The sequence below is a fragment of the Convolutriloba macropyga genome, chromosome 5 (genome assembly GCF_964194025.1).
Source record: "Convolutriloba macropyga chromosome 5, txConMacr16.3, whole genome shotgun sequence".
NCBI lineage: Eukaryota > Metazoa > Xenacoelomorpha > Acoela > Convolutidae > Convolutriloba > Convolutriloba macropyga.
In genome coordinates this window covers 34,165,044-34,186,615 of record NC_134472.1, presented here as the reverse complement: position 1 = coordinate 34,186,615, position 21,572 = coordinate 34,165,044, and the positions used below count along the sequence as shown (strand labels likewise).

At 35.1% G+C, this 21,572-nt stretch overlaps 1 protein-coding gene across 3 annotated transcripts; it reads right to left on the bottom strand.

Moving 5' to 3' along the window:
• Nucleotides 1-299: 299 nt before the first annotated feature.
• LOC142339969 (solute carrier family 35 member G1-like) lies at nucleotides 300-20,154 on the bottom strand. 3 transcript variants are annotated; one of them, XM_075390344.1, is made up of 6 exons: nucleotides 20,030-20,154; nucleotides 19,515-19,756; nucleotides 15,941-16,132; nucleotides 11,239-11,472; nucleotides 6,503-6,693; nucleotides 300-949 (listed from the first exon to the last, which is right to left on the bottom strand). In XM_075390344.1, the coding sequence occupies exons 2-6, from the start codon at nucleotides 19,699-19,701 to the stop codon at nucleotides 695-697; spliced, it is 1,059 nt and encodes a 352-aa protein (XP_075246459.1). In that variant the 5' UTR covers nucleotides 19,702-19,756; nucleotides 20,030-20,154; the 3' UTR covers nucleotides 300-694. The 3 variants fall into 3 exon arrangements, with proteins under 3 accessions (XP_075246459.1, XP_075246458.1, XP_075246460.1); XM_075390343.1 differs by having other exon boundaries at nucleotides 6,503-6,697; nucleotides 11,243-11,472; XM_075390345.1 differs by lacking the exon at nucleotides 20,030-20,154 and having other exon boundaries at nucleotides 6,503-6,697; nucleotides 11,243-11,472; nucleotides 19,529-19,667.
• Between the last annotated feature and the right edge of the window lie 1,418 nt (nucleotides 20,155-21,572).

Sequence of the window (21,572 nt, the reverse complement as noted above, 5' to 3'; positions counted from 1 at the left end):
GAACAACTAAAAACGACAACAGTTGCAAAGAAATTTTCACTGGCAAACAGATCAATAATTGCGCAAAACCTCTCAGTTAAAAATAATCTTATCCCATCAAATATCAGAGAATTGTCCAAAAAGGACTTTAAATTGTTTGTTAGGAACTTCCACACGAACTATATAGCTAGAAATATGGAACTACAAAAACCTTTTTTAGCTAGCCAAACTGTGAATTAGTTAACTAGGGCATCCACTTGAATGAACTACTTAAGTTCGCTGGTTGTCCTTGCCTTGATAAATATATTCGAGAATATGTTTGTGCTTTAAAATTTGTATTGCAATCAGGCTAAATGAATTGAACTCTTGAACTCTTTTGAATAGCAAAAACTATCTTGCAATCTACGCAGCTAATAATTACTGCGTAGATAACGGTATATCACTCCAATTTGATGTTTGATTTAATTGTCATTTAAATTTTTTCCCATTGCACGACTATTGACAAACTTCGGGAAATAATGAAATCTCTTGACAATTTGTAACAAAAATAATTTTCATGTTTTTACAAAGTTAGTATATATTCCTGAGCAAATGTCATGCACTCATCAGTCTCGAAAGTTGACCGTGTTGATGTTTACTCTTGTATATGTGAACATCTTTGACTGTTCGCTCTTGTTGAAAATCTTTAGGGCAGTATTATGAGAAGACATTGAGATTACTTTACAAAACACGTGTATTCTATATGGCTTATGTCAGCATTGTTCCTATATTTCCTGCCGTCCCTTCCACCTTCATCCTCGGCTGTTCCCTCATACTGACCCGCGCTGGAGTCAATCTTGCACTGTAGGTAGACCACTTTGGCAATCACTGAGGCTACAATAAGCATACTGCCCATCAAAGACAGCCACGATATTGTGGGCTCCATTTTGAAACTTATTTGCAGAATGTATGAAAAGACACTCGACAGAGCCTGAAACACGTTTTCACTATTTAGTAGGTACTTGTATGTTTTTGATCTATAAAAATAAGAGACAGGTGGGGGATAGGGGGGGGGGTGTTTATAAATAGGAAAAGAGGAAGGGGGTTAGACTAGGAAGGGGACTGGCCTTGATGAGAGTTTGGGGAGATAGGACTAGATGAGAACAGGGAAGAGGCACTGTTAAAGGGGTCAAAATTCTCAAACGGACTTTTTAAATTTAAAAATTACCAGAGGTTATTAAATTAGGTACATAAACTACTCTCGAACAACAAGCGGGGTTCAAATCAAATCAACTGCAAACAAAAGAAAACTGAAAAACCAAATAAGCAAAAAAGTGAAAGTCTAATAACTCATAATTGCACAGCAAATAAACCAACAGACAACAACTTAGCAAAGATATTTTCCAGAGAAAGGTTGAATGCGAGTAAGGCAGAACCGTTGTGGGCTCCTTTTACAGCCTTAAGGTATAAAGAGCTAGGGCTACTTATTTCTGCGCGCGAAGTAGGCTTACCTATATATCTCAGACTAACCGACTCAGTAGAACACTGAAGATATATTTCAATTATAACGGTGGTTATAAAGAATAACACCCAGTCAGAGATACGCACATCGTGCAACTACTCTATTAGACGGACTATAGTTAGTAGAGTTCTCTCTTTATAAAAGAGAATAGTGTCTTCTCAGTCTCTGATTGGATGACGGTATATATCCAGTATTTCTACTGCTACATCCACCCGGGGTTAAGAGTTTTCAATCCGAATTTGTGAACTGTAGCAGAAATACTCTGGATGTGTCGTCCTCGTTGAATAGTGGGAAAAGAGTTGTGTTCTCTCTGAAGTGGCATTGTGACTTGGGCCGTCGTCTGGAGTCCTTGTTTGTGAAGTAGTGACTAGTGTCGTCAGTGAGGGTTGTGTCTGATTGTAGAACCAGTGAGGGTGCCAGTTACAGGGTGTGCTGGCCAGTAATGTCGGTCCTGTTTAGAGTACCCAACTGCTCTTCACTGTCATGTAGTGAGGATTTGTTCCCAGTTGGAGGATCGCTTATAGTCCGTAGTCTCTGTTTGGTTTGAACAAGGAGATTTCTTTTTATTTCCATCTACTACAGGGTTTGGACGAGTCGGATTTACCAGCTTACCTTCTGGTGGAAATCCATTTAGCTACTGTGTTTTAGCTACTGCGTGAGCTACTTTCCCTACTCAATTTATTCGTTAAATTTAATACTTGCTTAGTAAGTCCCTATCTATGTGTGTTCTTGTGATATCTGTTTGATATATTTTTTCTACTATTTGTGCAATAGGAAACTCTAGTTTCAACGCAGTGGATTTGTGCAATCTTTTAAGGAGGTATTCTGGCTAATAGTGGGTCGAGTGCTTTGACGAGTGCGTCATTCATTTGTGAATTACGCATATCTGGAGCGTTAATAACATATGCTTTTCGCGTCAATTGTTCAATTCTGAGCGCTAGTGTTTTTATTTGTACACCAGAAGCACGTGTTATGCTTTCTAATAATAGTTTCACTTGTTTTTGCGACTGCTGATTATCGAATGTCTTTTGAAATTCACTCAAAGCGATTGCCAGTTCTTTTTTATTTTTAGTGGTAAATGTGAGTACCATGGTTGTGCCGGAGCAATTAGGGCCGTTTGTATCATGGTAATTCGTTTTAGGATCCAAGATTCATGATACGGTGAATCAATCTGCTCTGGTCCTGCTGTCATTACCATATTTGCTGTGATAGCATTTAAGAAATTTTCTGTTGTATAAAAAGGATCAGTATCATCAAATGGTATTAAAGACCGTTGCATGGGCACTGATCCTCCTAAATATGGATACATCATTTGTGTACTTTAACAAACTACAGGTGACGGTGTTTGTGTTGATGCCGCCTGTAGGTAATAAGGGGTTGGAGCATTTGTTGTTTGTTGCGTATTTTGTGAATTAAGTTGTCTAACGATATTTACTAATTGTTGTTGAGTTATTTGAATATTTTGATTATTTGTCAGTGTTGTTTGTGTTGAATTATATAAAAAAAGAGGATCAGTGTTAAAATTACGGAGTTAGGTCACTGTAAGCGTGGCAAAGCTGCGTTTACAATTGGTAATGTAGGTAGAGTTGTGTTTAATGGATCTGAATTTTGTGTCAACTCAGTCGATTACGCAGTTTGCCTGTGTTGTTGATCTTGCTAAATATTTGTGTTATTAGTAGTTTCATTAGCAGTAGTAGTATTTTTTTCTAGTGGTAATTTGACCATGATCTTTGAATTCAATTAAGGTAATTACTGTGTGTGATGAAAAGAGTGTTCCATCATCTAGTAATGTTGAGTTAAAGTCAAATGGTTTCTTTAGTTTCATTAATATGAGTATCTGTAGGTTGTGAGTGGACTATAGTGTCTAGATTTTCTATCGGTGACGCTTCAAGAGACATATTTCTGTTTTCTGGAGTGTCTGTACAGGTAAATGGTTGGTTTTCTGCGTTATAGTTTATTATTTCGATATTATTATGATTGATAGAAAAGTTTTGTATAGTTTCCGAAGGTTCGGTGGAAACCAGTTAGGATCATAAAAATAATGTAAGGTTTCTGGTGGTTTAGTTATTAATTCTGGATACGTTTCAGCTATTAGTTTTGTAGCAGGAAAAATATATCTTAACAGACTTTTCCAAAATCTGTATATACCAGGCTAGAAGTGTAAGAGAATCGAGAATCTCTTCTTCGTTTAAATCCGCGTTTTTTACGGAACTTATGTAAATTTTAAGAAGATGAGTGAAGCTTTCTATTTCTTGTCGAGTGATTTCATGTACGTGTTCTTTTCGTGATTGTAAAGCAGCTGTGTTAAGTGTAGTTGGTAGACGTTTAAAAAATTCAAAAGAGGATTTTCTAAATACACTTTCTCTATCCGAGGTTTGTATTGCTGACTATACTCCGTTAAGGATTTCAATTAGTGTATCTGATAGTGGGTTAAAAAAAGTGTCATATATAAGGGAGATATATGTGTTTGTGTGAGGATCACAAATAAAAAGAATCGAGCCCTTTGTGAGTTGAGCTCCATAGATTTCAATTAGGTGCAAAATATCAAAGGGAAGTTATCACATACGGGTGCTGGGCGCAAAAAATGGTTTTCATAATTGAAAATCAGTTCAAGCAAAAACTCAAGTTCTTTAAACTACAAAGCCTTAAATTGGAAATATCTTTGCATGACTGTCACCGGCACAACTTTATGCGCACTTCTCAAAAATATGAAGTCGGTATTCCCACATAGAAGCACAGCAATACCACGAAAACTTATCTTTTACCATTTGTCTTAAGCACTCGAACCAAACAAATGTGACATGGGGCTCCATTTTCTAAAGCAAATTTCTGACAATTGCATTTTAACGATTCAAACAATTTCGCGACTCCAACTTTGAGAAAGGCACATGAACAAAGCTTACCGGGAAACAGTGTTTAAGCATCTTCAAAATTGTTGCAGCCCTACAACATTTAATGCAAAATTTCGAAGAAAAAACCTTTTACGAGATTGGAGTTAAATGTTTCTGAAAACCCTAAAGTGACTTAACCATTCTCTGTATTTTGTTTGACTTGAAGCTGCGTTTGGTAACATTTTTCTTGTTTGTGTTTGCAGTACCAAAACATGTAGTTTTGTCTCGCAAAAGGCCTTCGTCAACTTTTAGAGATTTCAATCTTACACTAATCAAACAAAAAAACTTTGCTTGAGGGTACAAAATAATTGTAAAAACACTTTCAAGGATATTAAACCATAAAAATAGCCGGCAGATTGCCGGAAAATAGCCGCGATAGACGTTTGTGGCCTGTCATGAATTGAAACAACTAAGGAAATAAGATTGACAGGTCGACCACCAGCTTTTTAATGGAGCACTAGACTTTCTGGTTAGATTGGGACTCTCATTTTAATGTGACACATACGCGCTATAACGAAAAATGCCTAATAAAACTTCTTCAAAATTAATATTCGAAATCAAAAATTTCAGACTCAAGTAGCATAAGTCGCAAAACAGAGCTCAACATTCAATTAGAGCCAAATTGAATTGTTCACAAATGTCCACTTACTTAAGTAAGTGAAGGTCATATAAGAAATGAAACCCGAGCTGCTTCAGCAAATCAATTTTTTTCAAATTGCTACGAAATATACATTAGTAACGCATCAGGTTTTTTTACTATTAATTAGCAATAACACAGATGTTGATATAAAAACATTTGACATGTTTTTCACACAGCTAGTAACCTTCCTATGAGGTCAAATTACCGTTGAAAAGTGACATTGTGGAAAATTGCTCATATTCTGTCTACATCCTGATCTACAGTCAATCAATGGTGCAACTTTGACAATTAAAACCTCGTGACTAACAGTATATAAAGGTCTTGAAAAACTACGAAAAGTCAGTTGCGACTCACAAATGTTGTTCTATTAAACTGACATACATTAAGTCTTAAAGCACAACTTTTTTTGTTAATGGTTGGTCACTTTGATTTGTTTCTGTTAATCATCTTAATAACCGTACAGTTGAATTAAATTTGACTTCAAGAAAAGAGAAATGAAAGTGATATTCCCAAAATTTTTTGCTGAAAAGTTAGGTTACTAAGGGGGGGGGGAGAAGCTGTGTTCGAAGTACAGAGTTAGTTTCTCTTACTGGCTTTAACGAAATCTATTATAATTTCACTTAATGTGCTATTGAGTTTTCGAGTGGGGATTTTATTACTTTTCTTAAATTTGTTTCTCGGGAGGAGGTCTCGGAAGATAGTAACAAATCGGAGAAATTAATTGCCCTATCCTATAGCTAAGACGTTTATCAAGAGCTGGACACTCCGGATTGTTTTATTTCAAAGTATGACTTGACTTATTAAAGAAAAACTCAAGCGAAGTTTGATGGCTGCAGTTCGGAATTATTTTAGTACTCTGAGCAAAGCAAGTTTATATAGTCAGCAAAGCTTAACAATTGGTTATTGAGACTAATTGAATATCAGGTAATGCAAAAATAATCTGCAGTACAGTGGATGATACAGTTGACAAAATCTAATTGCAAAAACGTAATATCCGAACAGATTTGATATCGCTGAAACGGATTGAGAGGATTACCGCTTACTTCGTCACACACCAACGGGAGAGCAGCTGTTACCTTTTCTGAGACTTTCTGAGAAATTGAGTGATTGATTCATGAGATACCAACTGTATGGCATTGATAAGAGAACATCTGTTACATGATCAATGAAAAAATTTTGCTTAGCTTTCACAAGGAACTTGACCGTCGACTGCAATTTTAGTCCCTTTTTTGACCATCACCAGTTGAGCTCTTAATTTGGTTAAATGGAGACCTCAACAGTGACCATTGTGTTGACACAACCAATTTTAATGCAGAGTAGCTAAGCGGATAGTGGATTTGTGAAATGACCAATTTCGATCCCAATTATACATTAAAACGACTTGTTGATTAAAATAGTTACAAAATTCTGTTCGGTCTTTAATTTAATTTGACCATGATATGGACTAACCAATAAAAAAAGTACCTAAGAGCCATAAAGAGTCCAACAAACCTTGAGTGTCATGGCGTATACAGCTGGGAGACATTTGAAGAGGGCAAAATTGCACATGACACAGCCACCATGCAGTATTCCCGAAAAAGCAAGGTAGAACTTATCCAGAGCTGGACCACATGCGAACAGGGGAGGCAAGTTGTCTGGAGTGACAGTCAGTGCCAGAACAGTATGAACAGGGAAGGCGAAACCTGTCTTTAATGATTTGCAGCACAGATGTGGTTGCTCGATAGCAAATAATAAACAAATAAAAAAACGAAAAAGTAATTGCTGCGTATTTACTTCTAGTAGGAAGATTTAGATTTTAGAAGCTAAAGGTTTCATTGTAATAGCCGGGGACTAATTTTTATCCCTGAATGGAGAAATATTTAATATTTTAAAAACGTACATTGGAGCAACAGAAACAAGTGATCATTTTGTAATTACTCTTTCCTGAAAGACGTTAAAACAGACCAAAAATGTATCTAATTTTTTCCGAAAAGAGGCAACTTCGTTGTGAATGACTGTCCAAAGACAGATAAATCGTATATTTTTCAAATCGTTCTTGTATAACCATTGAAATAACTAAAACATTTTAAAATGCATCTTAAAATAGCAAATTTTAGAGCAGATAAATAATGAACAAAACTATTTAAAAAAATGATTACTGTTTTAACGCAAATTGTCGCAGCGCATTTATATTTTTAGAATTCGAACAAAAATTATAATAAATTAGATTGAAACATCTGCCAAGAAGATATTTCACGACTCCTATTTTACTAAGTATATATGAATTTTGAGGTCGCACTGATCAAGTTATCGCCACAAAAATCAGTTTTTGTTTGATAAACAAAACTGATGGCAACCAATTTTTCTCTACTGGGATTTATCAGAAACACGCTCTTCGAGCAAAAAATTGAGGATGCTAGTATTCGGGTGAGGAATATAGGAAAACAGAAAAATGCTTGCTTGAAGTTTACATTTCACAAAATACTGCAATTGAAAGTATTGCTGAACACTGCATCAACGTGTTAGTGCAAATGAGTATATCAAAAATCGCATTTTTTCATTTTTTTGCAGAGTACTTCAAAATTACAAAAAAACTATGAAAATTGGAACGAAATGCCAATTTTTGTGAAAATATTGGGCTTGACTACCTTAGAGTCGAAAAAGTCTGATAAAAACTTTTGTTGCAAATTATCTTTTTTAAATTTTTTTCAGGTGCGACATAAAGAGGAGAAACTGATTATCAAACTATCAACAGCTTGGCAATTGCCATTTAATTTGTTTTAATAAACATATTTTAACACAACCGACTAACGTCCGCGAATTGCTCAAAAGACCGGCGAGCAGTTGGATTCGTCAGCAGCTAGCCACGTTTTAGTAAGGCTAGCTTTAGCTTAATTGAAGGGGCGTGAGGTGAGCGCACCGTGCAGGAGGCGATGGGAGGGGTGTGGGGGCAACAGTGTTGGGTATTTGGCTGCACGGAAACAATTTTCATTGCTAAAACTCCTAAGGTTTTACCTCTAAGGTAAAATTTGATCCCTTTAATTAAGATTATTTCAAAACCAATTTTTGTTGCTCAAATTGGTCCAGTATTATATCTGAAAAAAACTTCATTGGCCCTTGAAGATCGATCAATGCAAAAATGACGATCTTCAAGGGCCTTAAAAAAATGAATTAAATTGTAAATTTTTGAAGAAAAATTGATGAAAATTGTGATATTATTATCTTCAGAATCATTTCTGTGCCTCTAGAGGCTATCCAGTAACCAATTCCAGGTCTTAAAAATTCATTGTTTCAAAGATTTTTTTAGAAACAATTTTCAGAAAATATTTCACATTTCAAAAAATAAAAATTCTTTCTATTAAAATACTGAAAACCATTCAATTGCCCCTGGCAACTATTTAATAAAAAACTATTGAACCCTGGATGAGGTAATCTTGCTACTGAGGCAAGAAAAACAGAATAAGACAAAAGTTTTAAAAAAAATTTGAAAAAATTGCAAACTTTATCAGAACATTTGCAAAATTCGAATGGTTAAATTGTTGAAAACAAATCGATTGAAACTAACAACCATGCATTAGAATTTTATCACACCGTGGATAAAATTTTCTGGCTCTTGAGAATGGACAAATATCAAAAATTGACAAAAACTTTAGGAAGCCTTAAAAAAATTGCAGAATTCATCAAAAAAAGCTAAATTTCGAGACAATCAAATATAGAAGAGAAGACCAATCCATTGTCACTAGAAACTATGCAGTGCCTGATTATCAAACATTAATGGAGATTCCCTGGCCACTGAAGCTAGAAAAACTCAAAAAATGATAAAAAATTTTCAAAAAACTTGAAAAATTGCAAAAATTAATATCAGTTTGCTTGATTGTGTTTGTAGTACAAAAACATATAGCTCGAAAAATGGTCACAACTAGTAATTTTGTCTCGCAAAATGCCTTCATTAATTTTTGAAAATTTTAACCTAAGTTTAATTAAACAAAATCTTTGCTCGATGGTACCAAATAATTGTAAAAACATTTTCAAGGACATTGAACCAATAACATAAGCGGCAGATTGCCGGAAAATAGCCACGATAGAAGTTGTGACCTGCCATGAATTGAAATAACTAAAGAAATAAGTTTAACAGATTGACCACCAGCATTTTAATGGACCACTAGACTTTTTGGTTAGATTCGGACTCTCAATTTTATGCGACAAATACTCTCTACAATGAAAAAACCTTGGTGAAATTTTTTCAAAATTAATAATCGATGTTAAAACTCAAGACTCTATCACTCAAGAATTAGGGAAAATAAGTTTGGCAATACTTAGATGCATACTATTGACCTTTAATTAGTAAATGTTCATAAAATTTAAAGTTCCATAAGTGAGTTCAGAAGTCACTTTTTTAGTGATGTAAGTCACGCAATTGACGTAAAAAGCCAAAATGGCGTCCCGAACACAAATGTTTAATGCAAAACTCCTAAGGTTTTACATCTAAGGCAAAATTTGATCCCTTTAAATATATTTAATTCAAAATATGTTCAAAATCTATCTTTGTTTCTCAAATTGATCCAATATTATATCTGCAAGACCTGAAAAAAACTTCATTGGCCCTTGAAGATCGATCAACTCAAAAATGACGATCTTCAAGGTCCTTTTAAAAAAAATTAGTGGCATTTTTTAAAGAAATGTTGCTGAAAATTGAGATATTAATTTTTTCAGAATCATTTTTGTGCCTCTAGAGGCTATCCAGTAACCCAATTCCAAGTCCTAAAAATTCTCTGGCTCAAAGATCGATAGGTAACAGTTTTCAGAAAAAATTTCAAATTTCAAAAAATAGAAATTCGTTCTATTAAAATATTGAAAACCAATCAATGGCCCCCTAGCAACTAATTAATATAAAACTATCAATTCCTGGATGAAGTTATCTTGCTACTGAGGCAAGAAAAACTGAATAAAACAAATGTTTTGAAAAAGTTCGAAGAAAATTGCAAATTTTATCAGAGTATTTTCTCAAAATCCAAATAGTTAAATTGATGAAAACAAATCCACTGAAACTAACAACCATGCATTAAATTTTTTTTTTTAATCAGACCATGGAATAGATTTTCTGGCACTTGAGAATGGACAAAAATAAAAAAATGACAAAAACTTGAGGAAACCTTGAAAAAATTGCAGATTTTATCAGAACAATTTCAAAATTCGAACAGTTAAATTGTTGAAAATAAATCCTTTGAAACTAGCAACCATGAAGTTGTTTTTTATCAGACCGTAGAATAGTTTTTGTAGCTCTTGAAATTGGACAAATATCAAAAATTGACAAAAACTTTAGAAAACCTTATGAAAAATTTTTTTATCAAAAAAAGCTAAAATTCGAGACAATTAAATATAGAAGACCAATCCATTGTTACTAAAACTATGCAGTGCCTTATTTTCAAACTTTAAAGGAGATTGCCTGGCCCTTGAAGCTGCAAAAACTCAAAAAATGACAAAAATTTTCAAAAGACTTGAAAAAATTGCAAAAATTAAAATCTTTTTGCTTGCTTGTGTTTGTAGCATCAAAACATATAGCTCATAAAATGATCATAACAAGTAACTCTGTCTTTGCAAAAGACCTTCATCAACCTTTAAAAACTTCAACTTAAGACTAATCAAACAAAAAACATAAAACAAGTCTCATAAAACTTGAAAATTGCACCATTTTGAGCCCAAAGATTCCTAAAACTGACCTTTTAACCTTAACTTAAGGCCTTCCCAGCAGCTGCACCCCTCTAAGCACTTCAGGGATTACTAAAGCCCACTTTGGGCCTGTTATGAAACTTAATGCCTGCTGGGCTTTACCTGTTTATCCCGTTTTGAAAGTTCAAAGTCATTGAAAATTGTTTGAACACATCTTAAAATTGAATTGTAAAAATTAGGAGCGCAATAATAACCGCCTGGAATTGCTGACGTGGCTATTAAAAATAGGTTTAGAAAAATTTGTTTAGAATTGTGAGTTTTACTGAAGGAACCTCGATGAGATAATGTTAAATACGCCGAGAAACGTGCTGAAAAACACTCTTTATAAAGAGAACCACGTCAAAATTATTCTTACTTGTGCAGATAATGGCGCTTCATTTGCGCGAAAAGAGAATGCTTCGTATCAAATGATGTAACTTATTTGAAGAGCAGAATTCAGCTTATTATTTATCCCTGATTTTTCGACTCGGGAAAAATTGCCCAAAATGAGTAATTTTAGAAGCGACAACCACACCGACCAACTTGTAACAGAAGAAGAGCCAAGTTATCAACATCAACAATCTTGCGTCTGGCAACTCCGAAGAAAGAACTGGCCATGGCAGACACCAGAGCGTACACTATTCCCTTCCAGCGGTCGCTGTACTCCTGGTTCGACTCCGACTGGGATCCAAAGAGGAATTTGGGTCTGGCTATCAAGAGAATACCGGTTGTTGTGACCAAGAGGCAGGTCCAGTCGATCCAATGCAGAGGTTCTTTCAAAAAATAGCAAAATAAGGAAAGATATTGCTTCAGTAGATTTTTTTGGAAAGATCATATTAGAATTCGCGTCTGTTCGAAAATCATGATGGCAGATATCGTGATGAAATTTGCAAAATATGAAAATCAATGCGAGAAAAGTCATGTGCCACTACTATTCACAACTCACAAACATGGCTGACAGATTGCCAGAAAATAGCCGCAATAGCTTCGTAGATCTGTAATCTCAAAAAAGATAGTAAAAGAAAGACAAAATAAATTTCTCATTAAAGGGTGAGATGTTATATTTTGATTATGAATCTGTATTACTTATTGCTGCTTCTATTAGCTGCTCTTAAATAACTTTCAATTAGAGGGACATAAACTCACTTGACCTTATTTCTTTGAATTAATTTTTAAAACGTGAATTTCAGGGTGAGGAGGTTATTTTTAAGAGTGATGCAAAAATTTAATCACGCGAATGCACAAAAAACTCCAATAAGAGTGAAAAATGAAGTCACGCACATAATTCAGTTGAAATTGCATGAACGAATGAACAAAAAACGGCTGTGAAGTCATATGGTCGTAACAAAAATCTTCACGACGAAATCAAAAAAACATAGCAGGACAAGTCCTGACGTACAATTCAAAGAATTCTCATTGACTAAACAAAAGACGAGACCTAGAACGGACTACGAGTGAATTGGTGAAATCCTTTCTGAAAAATAATCAGATCAAAATAACTAGAAAAACATAACAGGACAGTACCTGAAATACAATTCAAAGAATTGTATTAATTGCTGACCTGGCAATCATTCACTCCGCTTTAGAGGGCAAATGAGAGCTGTCAGTAATGATACTCAGCAATAACAAACACCGGAACAAGAAAAACAAGCAAGACTAAAATTTCAACTTCCACTTTTTGAAAAGACAAGATCAAAACGAAAAAACAACTGCTATGAACTCAAACTGCCAAGTAATCCTTTATTTCTCATTAGCAACCCGTCATTAAATGTCGATGAGTCCTCTTAATAATAATATTAAATGATAAGAAAAAATACCAAAAAATAGCAATAAAACACGCTGAAACTTTTTGAAAACACTTAGTATAAAGGTCACAGAACGCAACAGCTAGTCAAGGATACAATTACACCAATTATTTGAGTCCTCAATGACCACCTTTGGGACCTGTCATCAGTGAGATTAAGTGATAAGACAGCAGAAAGTACAACAAATACTAGAAAAACTGAAAAAAACAAGGTTTTGCAAAAAAACGAACAAGCGTATAAGTCACAAAAAACAATGGCTAAGAACCAAAATATCTTGCTCTAGTTGAAGCTTTTTTAGCAACCAATAGGGCCTGTCAATAATTAAACTAAGTTAAGACAACAATTTGAAAAAAAACCCGCAACAATCAAAAAATTCGATAATTATTATCGAAAAAATTTTGTGTAAAGGTAATAGAAAACACTAGCTTTGAGCAAAAACGATTCAATCGATAAACAAAACCTCCTTAGCAGTATCAGATACCCCTGTCTTCATTGAGATTAAATGATAAGACTTCAAAAAGTACAATAAATACTTGCAGAACTCAAAAACCCACTCCAAATTTTTGAGTAAAAATTTTGTCATAGTCATGGAAATCACTAGTTATTAACTGGAGCCATTAATTAGGTTCTTTTATGCCTCATTAGCAATCAATCATAACTGTGATTGATGATACTCAGTGATAAGACAACAGATAATTTTTAAAAAGAACAAAATCTAACTATCACTAATATTGTATGACAACAAGTAGTGGCAAGTCATTAAGCTGCCCCTTAACGAATTCCTGCAAAGGCAATTAGGCGCAATTAGAACACATATGTGCCGTATTAAAAACTCTGGAGGAGAGGAAACAATAACTCTGAAGGAAGAAAAAATTAATCTCAAAAACCGCCAAATTGCTCAAACACCAATTTCTCACTCCACTATAAAGGTGTTTTAAAAAAAGTCACGCACCAAACATACTCAATTTTGCGCTCCCTTTACTATTTCAGTGTGACCAAAATCACCACTCTAATTTGACTTCTCTTTGACGTGAAAAAGCCTTAAAAAGCGGGAACAGATCTTAAAATAAAGATGGCGCACCAATACAATTCAAATTCATTGATTTGTAAATAGAAAAATCAAAGCCATAATGGCGCATGTGAACAAAAAACCACTAGCGAGAAAGCGAATTTTTGTTCAAACACCGTCTCTCACTCTACTTTAAAAATAGAGTGAAAACGTTTCACGCCGCAAAACCACTCGTTTTTTTGCTCCACTTCTTGTTTCGGAGTGACCAAAATCACTACTCCAATTGGACTTCAAAAATCACGAAAATGTGTGAACAGATCTTAAGAAAAAAAGACAGAGCCCCAATACAATTCAAATTCTTTGAATTGCAAAAAACCAAGAGAAAGTCAATAATAGCCTCAGCTATCGCTGTGCGGCTATTAAAAACAACTCTGCTAATTTCAAATTGCAGTTTAATCTTTCCATTGATTTTTGCGAACTTTTTGTGAAAAATTGAGAATTGGAGCAGGATGCTTAAATTTGATTGGCCGAACAATCTGATTGTTTCAAATTTAGTGATCTTTACATACAATAAATGTAAGAAATGACAAATTAACTCGGTTGCAGTCACTTGATTCCCTATATTGTGTGCTCTGCTTGCGATCAATCGGCCTCTTCGCGGCCACCCCACCCCCAGAGTAGGAGATGGGTGGACAACAGGGACTTTTGTTTGCTATACCTAAACTCGAACGCGAGAAGTATTGGTTTTAATTCTCTAACTATCATGCTACCTCTTTGTGCTCTACCCCCGTTCGGCTCTACTGTCCTCCTTTTCCTCCTTTAGCAAAGAGACTATGCAAACTATGGCTGCAATGATGGTACCACGTAAAAGTTTCGGACGCAACAAAGTGGCCATGCTCACTAACAAATAGCATTCACTATCACAAAATGAACCGACTGAAATATTGAGAAAGATAGAAAAGGACAGCTAAGAACAGGCTACTGTTAATGTACTGCAGACTAAAAGAATAATCCTGCTCCACTGCAATTATGCAGGAAAAAATTATTATTACCCAGGATGAAGTCCGCGACACAAGACAGGTATTGGCCAGACCGACTTGGGTCGCGGACAGGGGAGTCCAGTGCGACCGTCCACAATGGTCTGGAAAAAATTTGGGTCGCGCCTTCCGTCTGGCCAATGGCAATTTTAGTCTGTTCGGTCTGGCGAATACCCTTATTTCGGTCTGTTCGGTCTAGCCAATACCCATATTTCGGTCTGTTCGGTCTGGCCAATACCCATATTTCTGTCTGTTCGGTCTGGCCAATACCCAAATTTCGGCCTGTTCGGTCTGTCCAATACCCAAATTTCGGTCTGTTCGGTCTGGCCAATACCCATATTTTGGTCTGTTAGGTCTGGCCAATACCCATATTTCGGTCTGTTCGGTCTGGCCAATACCCATATTTCTGTCTGTTCGGTCTGGCCAATACCCATATTTTGGTCTGTTCGGTCTGGCCAATACCTAATTTCAAGGCCTAGAGGTCCAGCCAAATAAGAGCCAAATTGTATAAATGCGTGCTGTATTGATTGTTTTTCAAAATAACAGCCCATAAATGGTAAACGACATCTACTTCTAGATGATTAGAACACTTCATTAACCTACTTTTGAAATTTGCATTTGTCTTTAAATCGACGGTTTTTTTTCAATAATTTCTTTTTAAAATCTCATATTCATTTGTCATTCAAAAAAATGAAACGAAGAAATTATAAATTTTGTTGGTTGCTTATACACGTTTAAATGAGTCTGGCTAATAGTCTGGCCCAGGATCTGTTCGGTCTGGCCAATGGTCTGGACAACGGTCTGGCGGATGGTCTGGCCTACGGCCTGGACAATGGCCTGGCCTAAGGTCTGTTCGGTCTGGCCATTAATCTTGACAACGGTCTGGCGGATGGTCTGGCCTACGGTCTGGACAATGGTCTGGCCTAAGGTCTGTTCGGTCTGGCCATTAATCTTGACAACGGTCTGGCGGATGGTCTGGCCTACGGTCTGGACAATGGTCTGGCCTAAGGTCTGTTCGGTCTGGCCATTAATCTTGACAACGGTCTGGCGGATGGTCTGGCCTACGGTCTGGACAATGGTCTGGCCTAAGGTCTGTTCGGTCTGGCCATTGGTCTAGACAACGGTCTGGCCTAAGGTCTGTTTGGTCTGCCCAATGGTCTGGACAGTGTCTGGTCAGTCTGGCCAATGGTGTCCAAAGTCTGTTCAGTCTGCCAATGGTGGCCAAAGTCTGCTCGGTCTGGCCAATACCTATCTTTGGGTATTGTCGGTCTGGCCAATGCCTGTTTTGGGTATGGTCGGTCTGGCCAATACCTGTCTTGGGTCGCGGACTTCATCCTGGGTAGTGTTATTTTTATCATTACAAATGATGCTACATTCCTTAATGATTTACCTCTAAGTAGAATCCAAGCAAGTAGTGAACAAATGACTACATTCGACTGCTGAATGGCAAAGCTGTCAGCAAATTCCATGTAGACCATGCTCATGTATCCACATATGGAACAGAGAGGCAGAGACAACACACACCCTATAACTGCTAATCTCTCAATGCAAGTTGCCAATCGGAATATATGTACGATGTTCTCTTCAATCAAGCCACACTTTTTTAAAGAATCACACCAGTTTTGATTTGAAAAATAGTAGTGGAAACCGTTTCCATTTTTGACCTTCTAAGTTTTTCCATGTTTGCTCAAAATGTGCTATGAAATTTTTGTTTGCTATGAAAATTCTCTTCAAAAAATGTCATTTTGAGATGTCTTCAGAAAATGGCTTTTTGTTTCGGTACTTCATTGTAAATAAAGCGATTTACTTTTTGAAGTCTCACACAATGGGACTTTTTTTTTCAATGGGACTACGGTTTTATTGAACTACAAAAATCTAGTAATTATTTTTTGAGCATTAGCTATTTTGAGTATCACTTTTACAAAACTCAAAATAGTCAATTTTTTGGAGAAACCTTGATTACAATTGCCTTAAATAAGAAATTTGAAAAAAAAATCATAAAAGCACAACACTCATTTTGATATGATTTTAACAGATAATAAATCACATGCATTGTCAATTAATTTGCAAGCAGTTCGTCCGAAAATTGAAGTTCAACGAGAGCAGTCAACAGCAAAAATATTATCTTAGTAAACACAGACAAAAGTTTGCAAAAAAAGTGAAGCGATCAGTTTCCACTTGAAGTAGCAAGCAAAAAAATGAATGATTTTTTTCTCATTTCTTTTTATCTCGTTAAAAGTAAGCCCAAGGGGTAAATTCTATGCCAACTAATTTGACTCAGGATTGAAATTTTCTCAAAGAATGTTACTGAATGTCAAAATATTGTCATGAATTAAATGTTATTGATGCCAGATTTTGTTTCTTTTTTGTACGACCTGTATACAAAACTGTTTTAAATTCATTTGTTTTATATTCGGACAGTTGTCATTTTTTTAAAAAAAATAATATAAATTAGGAAAAAATTGTTTGCTAATTAATATATAGGAGGCAAATCCAAGAAAAGGTATGAATATAAAGATCTCTGCCTTTTCGTGCTGAAATTCTGAACTTTATTGAATCTTCTTGACCTTAAGTATGTGAATTGTTCATTCTGAAGTTTCAGTTAATGTTAAACCAACTGGACAAGGTACCTTTATGTTAAGTCAACTAAACATAAGTTGGAAAGGCTTTTAAGGTTGATGTTCAGGCAAAAATGATAATTATCTTTTTATTCACCAATTACTTTTTTACTGTTCCTCTTGTTACAAAAATTCCAATATTCGATCAATTCGGTTAAATTTAATCAAATAAGACATTTAGTTAATCGTTGGATTTCTTATTTGTATAGTATGTTGAGGAAATTTTGACGATAACTTTTTCTATCTCAGAAAAACTTCACCTGTTTCTATTATTTGCAATTGCATTAAACTTCACCTTTTTCTATCTCAGAAAAACTTCACCTGTTTTTATTATTTGCAATTTAATTAATCTATTAGAAATTCCATTAAGTCGGACTGCTAGTAAAAATAAAAACAAATGAGAAAGAAAACACCAAATTGATTTTAGATCATAGGTTAGGAGGTTGAAAAAGAAATTCATGTTAGTAGTTCTTTCCTCGACTACTTGCCTCTCCTGTTGTTTTTTTTAATATCCCATAAAAACCAATTTGTCATTTTATATCATATCAAATAATAGGGCCTTAATCGCTGCAAAGGAAGAATTGCAATGAATAGTAGAGTTTAGCGCAAACATTTACTGTAAAAATGTAATCTTTTTCCTGATTTGAGTTTGATGTTTTATTTAAAGGAAAAATATGCTGGTTATATCTCCACCTTTTAAACCTTTCTGTTTGATCGCATATTGGGTCAACCGCAGGGTAACGGAATTCTCCAAATCTAAGGTCACGGATCATTAGAAAAAACAGAATTTGGAAAAGGAATAACAACGTTTTTCGCCATTGTCCTCGTATCACACAATTTGTTCAACTCAGTGGCGTTTTTAATTAATCAAACTAATTTGAAATGAAATTTGGGAGGAGGTGGTTTTGACTTTTAGCGTGTGTGCCCACATGCTCACAGATTTTTACTAAAGGTGTGCTCATTTTTTCTTGAAAAAGGTGTTCTCTAGTATTCATGTACCCAAAGGGCAATTTGGCTTCTTATATCATATCAACAGATAGAAAATTATTGGTTTTTAATGAGGATGCGTTACAATGCGTAGCATAGTTTTGTGCAATCTTTTAGAGGAAAACTCTGATTTTTACTTTTCCATTTTTTTTCCTGATTTTAATTTCTTATTATTTATTTAAAGGGAAAACATACTGTTTATATCTCCACGGTTTTTATGCTTTCTGTTTTTTTTTGAAAATTGTTTAATCGCAGGTTCACGGAGAGCCTGAAAACTTAAGTTACATGTAGAATTAGATTTTCTATTCAAGTTGTTCACTGCTTGTCTCGTCTCAACTATCCCGCATTTACTCAATTCAGCGATATTTTAATAAAATAAATTTTCAGACGAAAATGGCTCTTACATTTAGCGTAAGTGCTCACAGAACAAAGACAATAAAAATTGTCATATTTCTTTTTCTTAACTTATAAGTTATGATAATGTTCCCTTTCCATTGACTTTGGATCAAATCGTCTTTGAGATAAAGGCCATTGTTTGCATGGGAAATTGTTTGTTCCTATGGCTTGAGATAACACTAAAGCAGTTTTCTTGTTCAAAAGGTGTAGTACAACAGTACATTTGGATACCATTGTTGGCATTTGGATACCTGCCTTCGCGATTTAATCAACTAAAAAGTAGTATAAGTTATGGAACTCTGTAAATGAAACAAGTGGTGTTTAAACTCACATGGCTGTCATCGCGCTCATTAAATTGTTTAACAAAAAAATTGATTAGCAGTTTGATAATTTCTCGATGGCGGTAACAACTATGAGGCAAAATTCATTAATAATTGCCCACAAAACAGCGATTGCGGTATATTTTTGATGAGCCGAAAAACCAAATGTCATTGATGAATGCAGTGAACATTTTTTATTAAACTCGTAGAACTGTCTTTTGGTCACGATCGAAACAAGAAGCGCTAACCTCAAATCAAAATAGTGGTTTAAACGTAGTATCTATTCACTTTGTATGATACTTACCATTCCCAAACTTGTTGCTTCTGTTGAATTTAATTGTCAAGGTTAATTTAAAAATTGTGCCTTTAAACGATAATCACTGTGCCCTTTTAATTTTATTTCCATTGCTTTATAAACCTGACGATTGCAGATTCTTTAATGACAATTAAGAAAAGTAAGAAAATTTCAAGTGGAGATGAGAAAATAATGTGATGCAACGAATCCTGTGCAAACAAAATCACAAATGATTTCTCGTAATTTGCTCAATTCGTCATCAGTTAATTTCATCTGAAAATGAGTTTTTACATTTTTATTTTTTTAAAAACGTTCTTTGTAAGAAAATATGGCTTTTGGGACATTAACTTCTCTTCACTAACGGACACAAGCAGAGAAAACTGCTACATGTAGACCACATAAGAAGAACAAATGGGTTAAACACTGAAGATAACTTTACCAGAAGTCCAGTCACGGCACACCCAAGCGAGTTAAAAAGCGCTGCAAATATTCCATGACACTGTTTACTTTTTGGTACTGTATTCATAGCATCCATGGTTGCAGTAGTTACTAATGTACTTAATTCATATTAAATCTTTGTTTTTTCAGTCTAAATACAAAATATGGAATGCAAAAGATGCAAAACTGAAGCGCAGCAATTGACGTGTTCGGAATCTGTTATATACTATATATATGGATAGCACGATCAATTGGATTCCTTTATTGATACACACAAATAAAAATATTTTTAACGACGAAAAAAATTTTATCTTGGATACAAAGAGATTAAATGTGGGATTTTTTTAACAATTAGTGAGTGTCCTTGCAACTAGATTTCAATTTTAATTCGTAATTATTGGAGTATGTGCATCTGTTTGCATTCCATTCTTTCTCTTTGTCGTTTCCATGACTAAATTTTGAGCATAAGAACAAATAAGGTGCACTTTAAATTATGAACATAGTTAAAATTTACAATTCATTCGAGCATTATGTATGCTGTCATAAGAAGTCAACTAAAAATGAAAAACGCCATGTGGATTAGACTAGACTCTCCCCATATAAAAGTATAATTATTCAAAGGGAGGATCTTTTCCGTTTGTGCCCCCCCCCCCCCCCCCCAGCTTAGTGGATGCACTTCCCAGACGCACGCGCCCTATTTTCACATAATGATTAAAAATGTAATGACACGTGGTTTGTAGTAACTGGGGGTGCATAACGCACTGAGGGGGGGGGGCATAAACAGAAATGATCCCGGAAAATTTGAGTGCCTCTAATAACAAAAGGACAAACAAGATAGACACTAAAAGTGCAAGCATTCGATTATTGCTTTATTCGACGTATGGAACAATAAATAAAAACGACGCCCGTAAACTGAGTGCAACTATTAACTTTAAACACAAGAAGTAGTTGTCTAACTCGCTAAATTTAAAATCTCGGACAACTTTTGCATCTATTAGTATATCAACCGAACGAGAAAAATGTCCATTTTATTGGAGATTACGTTAACTGTGCATTAATGCTACCTTATCATCAATGACACTTTAATATGTCGCAACTATTCTCAATCCCTAGTTCACCTCGGCCATTGTGATAACCTTGTTGGCACAAGTGCTCTAACTTGAACTGAAAATATTTTTCAAACCTTAAAAACGTGAAATTATAGGCACATCATATAGAACATCTGGAAATTAGTAACCCCTTTACTTTTGATTGATATCCTTATAAAAAGTATCTTCTCAACTAAAAACAAAACTCACACATCGTTCCGGAAAAAACTCTGCTTTACCCTAAATATATGTTAGAGCATAAACTCTAGAGATTGGTACAAATCCCAAGGTGGACTAAGCTTTATATTCCACTATAATTAGAGAATCAGAACAAAATATCCCTTTACCTTGTTTGCCCCTTGATTAAAATTGACCCCGTCAGTTCAAACCCCATAAGTTAACTCAGCAGAGTTTGAAGTTTTCGGCTGTATTGCAAATTTGGATCTGCACCGTAATTTTCCAAGCCAATGTGGAATTTTAAGCGCTCTCAGTTATAAAACTAGTAAACTGTGGTCAATTTAGCCCAAACTTGGCCTAATCGAGGGCGAGTTATGTCAAGTAAATTCGTAAGAAAATCAATAACTAATAGATAATTGCTTTTTCCCCTTAATCGCATAGGAACAGCATTAGGCTACTGCGGCCAGCTCTCAGCTGCCACTTTTTTACAATTCAAAGAATTTGATTACAATTCAAAGACTTTGAATTGTATTGGGGCGCTGTCTTTTTTTAAAGATCTGTTCACACATTTTCATGATTTTTGAAGTCAAATTGGAGCAGTGATTTTGGTCACGCCGAAACAGGAAGTGGAGCGAAAAAGCGAGTGGTTTTGCGGCGTGAAATTTTATCGCTCTAATTCTAAAGTAGAGTGAGAAAATGGTGT